We start from the raw sequence: 13,567 nt of genomic DNA, 5'->3' as shown, positions 1-13,567 counted from the left end.
TGAGACTGAGGGATATCCAGGTGTATTGCCATATTCACAGCAGTACATGGCTATTCAAAATGAAACAGCATATTTCAAAAATGTATTTCAAACAAACTGTATAAGACAGAAACACATTCCGCACATCACTGGATAGAGGAAAGTTCAAAGTTTGGTCCTATGGTCCTTGAGGTTGCTTGCACTCAACATAAGCACCATGTGTAGCGCGACATACATCAAAACGGTAGACCATTTCTTGCCACACAACTGGTCAACTGGTCCCTAGTATAGCTTCCTCAATTCGATGTCCCAAATCTTGAAGATTAGCGGGCATATGTGGAACAAATATTCTTTCTTTAATGTATCTCCATAGATAAAAATCATACGGGGTTAAGGTTTGGAGACCTGGGAGGCCATAGACAATAAGCAAGATCTTGTTATCCACCACTTCCAATCCATCATCCTGGAATGGTGTCGTTTAGGTAACGCTGGAGCTCCAAGTGGAAATGAGGTGGGGTACCATCTTGCATGAAAATGAAGTCGGTGGCATTCACTGGTACTTTTAGGTGGGCTTTTAAACTTTCCTCTATCAAGTGATGTATGCAGTGTGTTTCTGTCTTATACTGTTTGTTTGAAATACATTTTTGAAATCTGCTCTTTCATTTTGAATAGCCCTGGTATAATTCTGCATTCAGTACAAAAGGTCTGCTACGATGTCATCAGCCTGGTGTTAGAACTCATATACTGACTGTATAGCAATTTCTGTAATTAACGGAGTGTACATATTTCAAAGTTTAGGCAATACAATACTCTATTAGTTTTTAAGGAACACACACACACACGCACACATACTTGGTAGATATCAAAAGTTCTGTCTCAGGACTCGTCAGTGTCTCCTGTCATGCTGTTAGGTCACCAGTGTTGGTGGCTCCTTGATGCTTATATTAGTGCACTTCTCAAATCTTGCTGAAGGAATCCTCGAGGAGTGCTTACTCTAAAGAAGAAATGCAGATCATCAGCCTAAAGTAGTTAGAAAACAGTCTCAAAGAAGAAAATTCAATTCGATAAAAAAAGCAAATAGAATAATACATTTCAGAGAAAAACCATAAGAATCAACACTAAACTCAGAGTGCCATTCAATAAGAGAGCCCCCACACAAAGTGGTTCTTCACACGAAACAACTAATAAAATAAAGATGATCAGCAATCTGGCCTGCTTACTTTAAAATTACATTCATGAATTTTTGAAGGGTTAAAAAAAATTCTGAACAGATCCCCTTAGAGAGAATTTGATTTTTTTTCCCAATCTGTGATAACAGAACAATTGCTTTCTCACAGAGTTATGGAAGGTGGATTATGATTTTCTCAGCTGAGCAAAGTGGACCCCCATGCAAGCAATATGGCATGGAATATCACCACACATTTTTCACAGTACAATGTTATCCAGGCTGGTATTACTCCATATATGTAGTACTTATTTAATGTGTCAGGTCATAAGGTGGTGACGTGTTGCTTAGCACATGCAAGTAAGAATTTTACTGGACTCTGTGCATGTGACAGCAATGACCCTATAAGCCATTTGCTGTTAAAGTATTAGGAATGAGTTTAGGTGTAATACTGTGCATGAAATATATTACATGTTTCCCCATAATGATTTGTCTGTAGATAATTTTCAAAACATGTGACCTTGCTGTCATAACTCACAGGCTAGATCTTGCCCAGGTTATATTATAATCAATCTTAGGTGAGATTTATGTGAATGCTACACAATTTTAGATGAATTATGGCATGCTTCTCAAATATTGAACTAGAATGTGTTTTATGAAGGGCTGAACTCCACTTGTTTTAATTGAAAGATCCCTTCTCTATCATTCTCTAAGTGGATATATTCCTTGAAATGTGTTCTATCTGCCTCCTCATCCAGACTAGCCAGTATCACCTCAGGGACGGACATAGATGAAAGATGAGAGAAACTGAGTACACTGCTTTTGAAGAGCTTCCTATGATGCATTTACAAGAAATACTGTGTCACTGGAAGATTGAATTTGGAGCCTAATAGCTCAAAGGGATATTCATGCACATCCGGTCCTTCACCGTCACCATTTGTGTGATTCACTCTGTTGGTGTAGTGATAAAAGAGCCTGGGAGATGAGAGATTCCTGATGTCTAGACATTTGGGAAATCCAATTAAGCTTTTAGTGCTTAAAGGAATAATTTATCTCGTAAGTGTTGTAAAGGACGGAGGGTTATTTCTTGCCTGGTCAGGGTGCCATAATGGAAGGATGGCTGGATTGGAGATGTAACCTGGCCGAAATGCCTTACAATCTTCATCCCAGAATGGGACGAAGGATAATGGATGGACTGTACAAACATGTGAATTTCCCCCTGGGATTAATAAAGTATCTATCTATCTATCTATCTATCTATCTATCTATCTATCTATCTATCTATCTATCTATCTATCTATCTATCTATCTATCTATCTATCTATCTATCTATCTATCTATCTATCTATCTATCTATCTATCTATCTATCTATCTATCTATCTACATGGATGCTAGTGACAGTTTATTCCCTAACATGATAGGCGGCAGTGTCCATCCAGGCTGGTCCCAGTTAGAACTCCTGGGAGTTTTAATGCAAAAGAGTGGCCCTGTCAGGGTCCTTGGGTGTCGCAAGAGGGTGCTGCCAGGGGAGGACTGCCCTGGATTCCGTATGACCTGGAAGTGCTCAGGATGACCACTGCTGTGACACCAGAGGCATTCCCAGGGCTGGCTTAAAAGAGGTCCTCTGCATAACCTCAGGGAGTCAAAGTCGAGAGGCAGTGGGCAAAACTCACTTGGATGAAGGAAGGAGAGAAGAAATTATTAGTTGTAGGAATTTTTGTGTTGATCTGGCTGGTTCTCAATTGGAGGGGTGCTTGTGACACATAAAGTGATTTATTTGAGATCGGAGTTGTGTTGGGTGCCATTGTGTCTGTGGTTTGGGGCTCAGTGGCGCACGATGTCAAAAAGGATGAATATATCAGAACATTGCAAAAGCCAAAAAACACAATAAAAATTACAAAAACGTCAACATAAAACTGGTATTGTTTGAAAACTCTGACACAGCACAAAACATTAAATCATTTAAGCTACCCATTCTGACAAATTTTAACTTCATGTCATCAACCCATAGCTTCATTCCTTACTCAGAGAAATTCCCAATTGAAGTTGTACTGAGGCAAAACTCCCCATGTCAGACTCTTACCTTTCCTTGGGGTCAGAAGCGCATGGTGTCTCAGTTTTACTGCTCTTTACTTTCTCTCTCTCTGATAGCGCACTCCTCATAATCAAAATGTCTACTCAAAAACAATCGTTCTTTTCCACGTGGATAACTGCACCCAGGATTTCCACTAAGTATTAAGAAATATGTTTCTGTTCCAGGTGTGATGCCAGTATTTCAAAACTCTCTGGAGATATCAGCTCAGCCACTCGAGAAGTTCAGAATCTGGGGAAAGAAATTAAGGATGTACAGTTAGCCCTGGAAAAACACATCAGGGAGCTGGAACTGAAGGTAAGGTTTAGACCACTAACTGCTCCCGTGTACTCAGTTAAGTGTCACATTCAGTGTCACTTCAGTTTTTTCAAAGATACATTTTAATTCTAAAACATTTGTTTTGCTGTGACTGCCATTTTCAATATACCCCATTGAATACAACACAGACTGCATTATCCTTCTAAAACTATTCATTATGTGTTTGATTTTGTAAAGTCTTCAAATGTTTTCATACAAGTCTTTATGTTGGAAATTAACAGCTTTGGATCAGATGTAGCATTCTCATTCCTCTATTAATAATTTCCTAAACCTGATTAATCCATTACAGGGCAATGCAGTGTCACCTTTAGATGCAAAGCAAAAGCCAACCTGATGAAATGTTACTTTAAAGTTTGGTCAGGTTATAATTTACCAAAATACATATCTTTGGAATATGAGAGGAAACCACCGTCATTGGAGAAAATCCCAAATGAACTGGTTAAAAAGTGAAAATTCAGCCCAAAAAGTGACCGGGTTGGAAGTGAAACATGGCAGCACTGACTGGTGTGTTCATGACTCTTCAACTGTTACTTGCAAACTTAAGCCACATAATGCATTTGATCCACTGGCTAAGGGTGAATAATGGATAAATGCATTGTGGAAATGTTTTTTGATTAGTTATATTTTCATGTGGTTGAATTTGATCAGCTCCAACACAGTGTAAACACTCTTAGAGTGATTAGTGTTTACTGAGTTCCTGCAATTCTGCTCTTTTTACTTTCTCTTATATGAAGTACAGTATAAGGAAAGAGTTTTAATCGTCCAAAAATTCGACCTTGAGATGTTTTTGAATCTCGACATTTTAGACCTTCCTGAGTCCAATTTACTTTCTTATAGGGAAAGAGTTGTAATCGTCCAAAAATTCGACCTTGAGATGTTTTTGAATCTCAACATTTTTGACCTCCCTGAGTCCAATTTACTTTCTCATAGGGAAAGAGTTGTAATCGTCCAAAAATTTGACCTTGAGAGTTTGATGAATCTCGATGTTTTAGACCTCCCTTAGTCAGAAAATACAATTTTTGGAATTATGTCTGTGTGTATGTGTGTGTACGTAGACACGATAACTTGAGCACGCTTTCACTTGGGTCAACCAAATTATGCATACTATTATTAGGTACAAAACGTAGATTTCTATCAACTTTTGAGCTATTTCCGCTAACTGGAAGTGTTACTTTTTTATTCATGCAGCTGCAGAGTCTGATTTATTCAACTTTACTTCTATAATGACTGTTCAATATATTATTAATTTGATTTGATTTGTTGTTGATGGTTCTTTAATGTACATAATATAAAAATATAATAATTGTCTTGCAGTTTACTCCTCAAATATCCATCCCCATATCTGAGTATAGGAGAAAGTCTAGGGGAAACTACTCCCGATTTTTTTGCCCATTTCGAGTGTAACAAATGACAAAAGAGGATCAGAAAGAATTTATGCACTGAAGTGATCCCTGAATAACTGATAATTTTTAAATAACAAAAAGAAACATAACAACTTCTTCTCAGATGTGAGCGAGTCGTATTGTGGACTGTCAAAGATGGGGTTGAGTTGACCAGACATGAAGGGAAGGGTTCAGGGTGGTTCACAGTAATGTCATAGGTGGTCTGTAGAGGCAACAGACAACAGCGCCAACCCCTGGTCCGGAGGATGATTACTGTCAAACGTGCCCTTAAGCTGTCTCCCATGCGCACATGTGTTACAACAGATGGACATGAAACTTGAATAATCTATTAATCAGTTATAATAAATTACAATTATAAAGCAACTAATAAACCCCAGAGTTTCCACCACATGCATTCATTAGCATATCACTGATATTTTCGCTAAATACGTGAAATTACTGTGTCAAGAGTCATTTCAGTGGTGCAAATTTGGAAAGGGATGTCTACCCCATTCTGATTTTCTTATTTATGTCCTCGATACTTGATAGCTATGGACATTCCAGAAGCTAAATGTTCAGTCTTCCCTCACAAGGCCAATCACACCCACTTGCCACCCTACAGCATATTTCAAAATTTCTGTAGGAAACACTGAATGATAAAGATGTGAGCCATTCTTAAAAGCGTTTCAGCTCACACTGCTGAGGTTTTGTAAGTGAGATCAGGTTAGCCCTGGCTCTTGCATTCTCCACAGATTACTGACCAAGACAAATAAACCAGTTGATCTTAAGAAAACTTTGTGTTGCCTTCCTCGCTAGCAGTGTTGTTATCTAGAGGAGCAGCACCATTGTTACACAGGTTCAGCTTGCAACATCCAACACAGTTACTGCCTACTCTACACGTAATACAGTATTTCATGTCAAGTTTCTTCATATTGCAAATAAGGAAAGCCAGCATGGAGACTGACTACATTTTAAGTAACACCAGAACTGGGTTAGCCTCCTTTTGTGCATAGCTGGCTTTTTTAAGCTTCGTTTTCTAAACTTTGCATGGCAGATTCTTTTGATAGAAGGCAATATTTACATGCAGCACTGGAACATATGTGTATGAGGCAAAGATGCTTAATCAAGCAGCCTGAAGAGGGAAGGGACTTGAATCTTGAGGCGATCTACATGAGGCAGCAAATTACATATTGAATTGACCTAATTCTTCCATATATCTTGTGTTTTCATTTACTTGCTGTTCATGCCTCAGTGCCTCAGCATCCATTTGTTATTCAGAACCATAACCCAGAAATCTTAGCCAATAGCACACTTTACCATGCCATAACTCACCATCCCACTCTTAATGCATGGCCGGCATCCCATCTTCTATGATGACAAAAATAAATCCGCCAGTCCTTAAAAAGCCAGAATGATCTTCTGCTTCCAATAAGCTGTCTACAATTGAACCATATTGATTATTACAAGCCCGTTGTAAAGGTACCATTGAGTTCATAGGAAAACAAAAGTGGGGCTATGACAAGATGGATGTGCCACACTAATTCAAAGATCAGTTAAGGCCACAATATATTTTTCCCTGGAAACGTTTACAGAGAATTAGATGGCAATCTGAGGATTGCCCTGCAGGAAAAAATCCAATTGTGCATCAGTGCATTAAACATATCTCACAGCTCAAGATTTCAGGATGTTTCAAAGTTTTTTTTTTAAGAGTTAACTGTTGTAAAATAATTTTACTTTGTCATTGTTTAATTGAGGTATAAAATCAGTACAATGCAATTGTATAATAGGAATGAATGAAAATGTCATCCATTTCTTTTCTTTAAACATTCCTCTTAGATAACTATCGAAATCCATTAAAAAATACACGATAAACCAGGGAGTAGAAAGCAGATGAGAAAAAAAATTTAAAATGATATGTCACAGCCATTTTGTTTTTAATTATCGCATTTATGTAGTATTAGAGGGCGGCACGGTGGCGCAGTGGGTAGCGCTGCAGCCTTGCAGTTAGGAGACCCAGGTTCACTTCCCTGCGTGGAGTTTGCATGTTCTCCCTGTGCCTGCGTGGGTTTCCTCCGGGTACTCCGGTTTCCTCCCACAGTCCAAAGACATGCAGGTTAGGTGCATTGACAATTCTAAATTGTCCCTAGTGTGTGCTTGGTGTGTGTGTGTGTGTGTGCCCTGCGGTGGGCTGGCGCCCTGTGTTGGATTGGATTGGCTCAAGCAGACCCCCATGACCCTGTGTTAGGATATAGCGGGTTGGATAATGGATGGATGTAGTGATAGATAGATAGATAGATAGATAGATAGATAGATAGATAGATAGATAGATAGATAGATAGATAGATAGATAGATAGATAGATAGATAGATAGATAGATAGATAGATAGATAGATATTGATCATAGGCAGGCACACAGACCATAAAATATGCTGAAAACAAAGAGCAAAATATAACCCAGGTGTAGGAAAATGATCTGTACACACAGTATAATAATATAATATATATTTATATCACATTTATATAAATAATATAAATGTAAGTTCAAAAACAAGCACCTTTATCAAGGCTGCATCAAAAGTACAAGAGGGGAACTATCATCATGTAGGTAGACCCTCACATATTCACTTGGTACACTTGGGACCTTGGGGTGATGACGTTTGAGAACCACTGGCTTAGCATATCATGCCCACAGTGAGTCAGTCAGTGGCAAAAAGTGCACGATGTGCAAAACCTTTGCTGGCAGTTCCTGGTGTAGTGGTCATGAGGACGTTAAGATCCACACTGCACAAAGACAGCGATTTGTTTATTTCATTACAGGAACCCCAGGAACACATCCAGCCTTGACTTAGCACACACCCACACACTCACATTCACACACTGAGACTCTGATAAGCGATTCAATGATTCAATCAATAATAAAGATAATAAAGTATACATTATTTAAAAAATGATGCGAAAAAACAACATTAAACAGAAACGTGTATGCAAAAGCTCTCCCCAATCCCCCACTGGAGATAGTTATTTACATTACATACATGAAACTGAATGAAACAACAGACACTACTAACTAACAATAAAGTCCACTACAGTCCGATGCAGATGACGATGTGCGGAATGTAAAACCCTGTGATTAGCCCTCAGAGTGAAATGTAAAGTTTTCTCCTTTGAGGTTCCAGCCGTAGCATGAAGTTTTAGTGTAATTGGGAGCAGCCCTCTGACGAAGACTTATCCAACCAAGATGAAATTACTCAGACAAGCAGGCATAGATAGGGCAGTACATACATCCAGAAGAAACTGTAATCCTAGGTGGTTGTAGTTGTAATCCAGTAGTGTGAGTGATGAGTAGAATATAGAATAGAATGCCTTTTTACTGTCACTATACACATGTACAATGAGATTAAAAGCTGCTTCTCCAGTGCAGACATATATGTAGAACACAACAAATACATAAACAAATGGTGCAAAAAGTTAAAAAAAAAAAGTTGCACAAACAAGTTCTGCGACGCTATATACATATGGAAAGAATAAATAATTATTGCACTATTGGGTTATTGCACATTATTTAAATATTGCACAATAATGATGATCATGTGCAGTGAATAGTGGATATTGGACCCTGAGAGTAATGATATTGTACAGTATACAGATATTACACAGTTATTATCAATATCATTTAGATATTGGATATTGCACAGTTGATGGATAGAAGGAAGTCCAGTGGTTGGGGGGTTAGACTGTGTAGTCAGTGCATGTGTGAGTTTAGAATGGTTATGGCTTTTGGGAAAAAACTGTTCTTGAGTCTGTTTGTCCTTGTTGTGATGCACCTGTAGAGCCTCCCTGAGGGCAGCAGGTCAAACAGATCAGAGCCAGGGTGGGAGCTGTCCTTGATGATGTTTTTTGCTCTGCTGAGGCAGCGGGAGGTGTACAGTAAATGTCTATAACAACTATAGACAGTTGATTGCGGCCCTTTTGGTGTTTTCTCAAGCTACCTTTTAAAGAGCCTGCTTAATCATCGTTCTTTCCAGCAACCCCTGTGTTCTCCAAGTCTACCCAGTGCTGCAATGCTGCTGGGGCCACTGGAAGTTGTAGACAATTTTAAGTAGTGCTGCTATAATGGACATAAGGGACAGCCTTGGACAGAGAATCGGTATGACATGCAAAAACCCTAATTTGGAAAAGCCTAAACCTGCAAAACATTGGTAAGAATGAGAGGAAAATATTTCTGCAACAGCAGAACAAGGAGTGGATGTGAAAATCAAATCCAGGAAGCAACACCACTAAGCACTGTGCTACCATGCCTCACTCTGATGAAGATAATCCAAGGCATTCAAATCGCTACCTAATATGGGCGTATGTGAGCTGTGCATGGAGACATAAAGCCAATGGTAACACAGTATGCAAATTAGACAAGCTTTTTCTCTGTTTTTTTGTGAAATAATCATTGTTCACTTTCATTTTTGGAAGTGCAGACACTGGGATTTGACTTTCTTTTTGCCAATTTTGTTTTAGGTTACATTATGTCAGTAAGGTAACTGGGGTACCACACAGCATAGGTGGGATCCACAGACAGAAACTCCAGAACTTCTGAAGTATGGGAAACTCTGTCGGTAATTTCATCTGGAGATTGTTCTAGGGGTGAGAACTTATGTTTGGATTTGCTTCAAAAATGAAATAGTAGCGCACTAAACATCAAAATCAATGTTTTATATTTCTACAATATTGCTTCCAACCACACATCACATCATTTGCACACACTCTCCGCTATTAGGTGGTAGGCAAGTGATGGCGTAATACACCACGAGCACATCTACAGGGAATGGTGAGTAGAATACTGAAGTCACTTCATTAAGACCTGGAGGTGATTATTATTATGAACCCACTGGATTAAAGGGTACATGACAGGATGTAAGATGGGCACATAACCCACGAACAGTGAAGAGCAATGGAAGCTGTAAGGAAATAAGGAAAGCAAGTGTTTTTGGACAGTGTAAATGGAGCAATGGTTCATTGAATTTTGGTGTAAATACAGATCTCGGTTTGATGCTGTGTGTTTGTCATACAACAGGCGTGCACAGGCTATAGTGAAAGCAGCAATTGGTTGCTTGTTCTCCATATTCTTTGATTACTATCATTAATTTTATTCTGATATACTTCACAATGATTCAAAATGAGCCAAACTCACCATGCATTAACGCACAGGTGTCAAACTCCGGTCCTGGAGGGCCGCAGTGGCTGCAGGTTTTCATTCTATCCTTCTTCTTCATTTGTGACATGTTTTTGCTGCTAATTAACTTCTTTTGCCTGAGTTTTAATTAACTTGACTCAGACCCCTTAGTTGTCTCTTTTTCCTTAATTAGCAGCCAAACAATAATGAGACACAAAACAAGCTGCCACATGACCAGCTCACCTGTGCTCAGCACATAATATCTGAAAATAACGACAGGTGAAGTTCTCAGTAAGGCTGATCTCTCAGGTCACTAAAACATTTTGACGATGTTCTTAGAAAAAACAGAAAATCAACAGTTTTAGAAATGTCTGCCGTGGCAGAATAAGAGCAGCAACAAGCTATGGAATTAAATAACGAGTTTAATTAACAGCAAGAATCAGCTTTTCATTAAGAGACTGGCGGCACGGTGGTGCAGTGGGTAGCGCTGCTGCCTCGCAGTTGGGAGACCTGGGTTCGCTTCCCGGGTCCTCCCTGCGTGGAGTTTGCATGTTCTCCCCGTGTCTGTGTGGGTTTCCTCTGGGCGCTCCGGTTTCCTCCCGCAGTCCAAAGACATGCAGGTTAGGTGGATTGGTGATTCTGCATTGGCCCTAGTGTGTGCTTGGTGTGTGGGTGTGTTTGTGTGTGTCCTGCGGTGGGTTGGCACCCTGCCCAGGATTGGTTCCTGCCTTGTGCCCAGTGTTGGCTGGGATTGGCTCCAGCAGACCCCCGTGACCCTGTGTTCGGATTCAGCGGGTTGGAAAATGGATGGATGGATGGATGGATTAAGAGACTGGTTGGAGTGAAAAGTGGTTGGAGTTTCAAATCCCAATTTAGCTGGTCATCTGTCGGCTTGTTTCACATCTCATTTCTGTTTGTCTCTCATTTAATGAAGAAAGGAATAAATTCAGAGGACTGACTCCTTAAAAACAGGGCTATCAAAATGGAGGGAAAATGAGTTAATTAGCAATGAAAACTGGTCAGTGATTAGGAAAAGGGTTAGAATGAAAACCTGTAGCCACACTCCAGGCCTGGAGTTCAACACCCCTGCTAACGGCACAATATGAAATTTGATGAAAAGTCGTGAAGAAACTGCAATTTCTAGCAGAGCCGGCCTTAGGGCGAAGCGAACGAAGCGACTGCTTCGGGCCCACAGCTGGAGGGGGCCCACTGTGCCCTCGGTATCAGTTTGCTTTGGGCCCGAAATTGTCTAGGGCTGGCTCTGTACGGTTACGGTTGTCAGTGTCAAACGGAAATCATCAAAACGTGTATGGTTGTAGATGCCGGGAAAACACATTTCTGCAGCTCAGAATGCATGAAATCGCTTGGCGGCTGGGGCTCTGCCCCGGACCCCCTAGCTGCAGGAGTCGGGACCCTTATGGGGCCCTCAGTATCAGTTTGCTTCGGGCCGGCTCTGTTTCTAGTCATATAATTTGACACCCACAGAGATAACAAGATACACAAGTTGGAGTTGCTACATTGGATCTACTCTTTAACCAGAATAACCAGAAGCCTTGTTGAGTTTTATAGTGCAATACTGGCCTGTCCAGAGAGGCAGAAAACCAGCGGATAGGAGACATCATGTCAATCATGCAGGTTCACTGGTCAGATACTGACGACCATTAAAAAGTGTGTCAGAAGCTAACTTTTAAGGTTTTCTCCTATATTCTTAAATGAAAAGTCAATTTGTTTGCCTGGGTTGGCACAGCAGCACAGTGTTTTGTTAATACTTCTGCTTCACGGATTTAGTGTCCTGGGCTAAAATTCCATGACCAAGTATTCTTCCCACGTCTGTGAGAATTTTCCTCTCGAATCTCCAAAAATTTGTAGGTTACAATAATAATTGATTCTCAATTAGCCTTATGAGTATGTGGGTGTATAATAGACTGGTGCATGACTGTTTCCTGCCTTGTATCCACTGCTGCTAAGACAGGCTCCAGTCCCTCATAAACCTGAATTGGACTAAGCGATTTGACAACAGTATAGCGTTTGTTAGCCTCTTTAAGGAACTGTGTTTTGTTACCACCCTCTTAACCTAAGTACGCACACTCTACAACTGGCACCTGCCTTTGACCCATTGATGCCAGGATTCATTTCGGCATCATCATGATGTTAATAGAGAAAGGAGACTGCTATAAAATTATGTCCGTGGTCTACATATTTACCACTTTTTATTATTAATATAGAAGTCCTTCTAACAGAACTGTTCTGCAGATGTCACAGGTGCTGGTGAAGCTTGAGGCATCTCTCTCAGAACAGAACTCTAACCTGAAAATGGCTCATGGAGAGCAGCATCATGAACTGAATCTTTTAGATGTCAAGTAAGTATTTGTTGTTTGCTAAAGATTTAAAAAGAATATCTGCTATCCAATAAACATTTACAGAGGTTTTGCATTTATGATTATTGGTATATCTCTCTGGGGCGCAGGGGCTTCTGCTCAGAGATTTAGAGGAGTGCCTTCTGATCCTGTCTCAGATTCATATTCTCCCCTTATCTGTGTGGGTTTTTCCTTCCGTACATCTGATTAATTTACAACCCCAACTCAGAAAAAGTTGAGATGGCACAGAAATGCAAATAAAAATAGAAAGCAATGATTAGGAAATGATTATAAATGATCTTTAACCTGACAACAATCTTACAACTCATTATTTGTTGATAGTAGTTTTTTTTTTCCTGAAAAATACACACATTTTGATTTGGATACTTGTAACATATTCCAAAAAAACTTGGACAGTAAAGAATCAACCACTTCGTAAAGTTGCCTTTCCTTCTCACAACACTTAATAAATATTTAAGTACTGAAGACACTAATTTATGGAGTGTCTCAGGTTTAATCTTGCCCCATTCTTCATGCAAACAAGTCTTAAGGTGTGCAATTTGTGTTTCAATATATGGCACACATTTTCAGTTGGTGACAAGTCAGGACTACAGGCAGGCCAGTCAAGCACTCGCACCCTCTTCCTGTGCAGCCGTGCCCTTGTAATGCGCGCACAATGGGATATTGCATTGTCTTGATGAAATATGCATGGGCGACCATGGAAGAGATACCATCTTGACTGTGTCACATGTTGCTCCAAAATCTACATGTAATTTTCATAATTAATGGTGCCTTCACAGAAGTGCAAGTTACCCTTGACCAGGGCACTGACACAACCCCATACCATCACCAACACTGGCTTCTGGACTTGTAGCTGACAACAGTCTGCATGGTCCTTTCCTTCTGTGGTCCAGAGGACACAACATGCATTTCTTCCATAAAAAGACCCGAAATATTGGCACATTTTCAGTGTGACCCATCCCAGATGCCTCAGAGCCCAGAAAAGTTAATGGTGCTTTCAGACACTTAACATATGGCTTCTTTTTTGCGCAGTACAGAAGTAAACCAGCATCTGTGGATTTAACTACAGTATGTATTGTGTTACCTGA

The 13,567-nt window shown here is 40.0% G+C and overlaps 1 protein-coding gene across 1 annotated transcript in view; it reads left to right on the top strand.

The window, feature by feature from the left end:
* The window catches only part of fam81b (family with sequence similarity 81 member B), a 55,231-nt gene that overhangs the window by 25,615 nt on the left and 16,049 nt on the right, over positions 1 to 13,567 (top strand). Inside the window, exons 5-6 of the mRNA XM_028805964.2 lie at positions 3,405 to 3,534; positions 12,355 to 12,461. Of these exons, the coding sequence (XP_028661797.1) occupies positions 3,405 to 3,534; positions 12,355 to 12,461 (237 nt within the window). The remainder of the gene's footprint in view (positions 1 to 3,404; positions 3,535 to 12,354; positions 12,462 to 13,567) is intronic.

This window comes from Erpetoichthys calabaricus, chromosome 7 (assembly GCF_900747795.2).
Source record: "Erpetoichthys calabaricus chromosome 7, fErpCal1.3, whole genome shotgun sequence".
NCBI lineage: Eukaryota > Metazoa > Chordata > Cladistia > Polypteriformes > Polypteridae > Erpetoichthys > Erpetoichthys calabaricus.
This window is presented reverse-complemented; position numbering and strand designations above follow the sequence as displayed.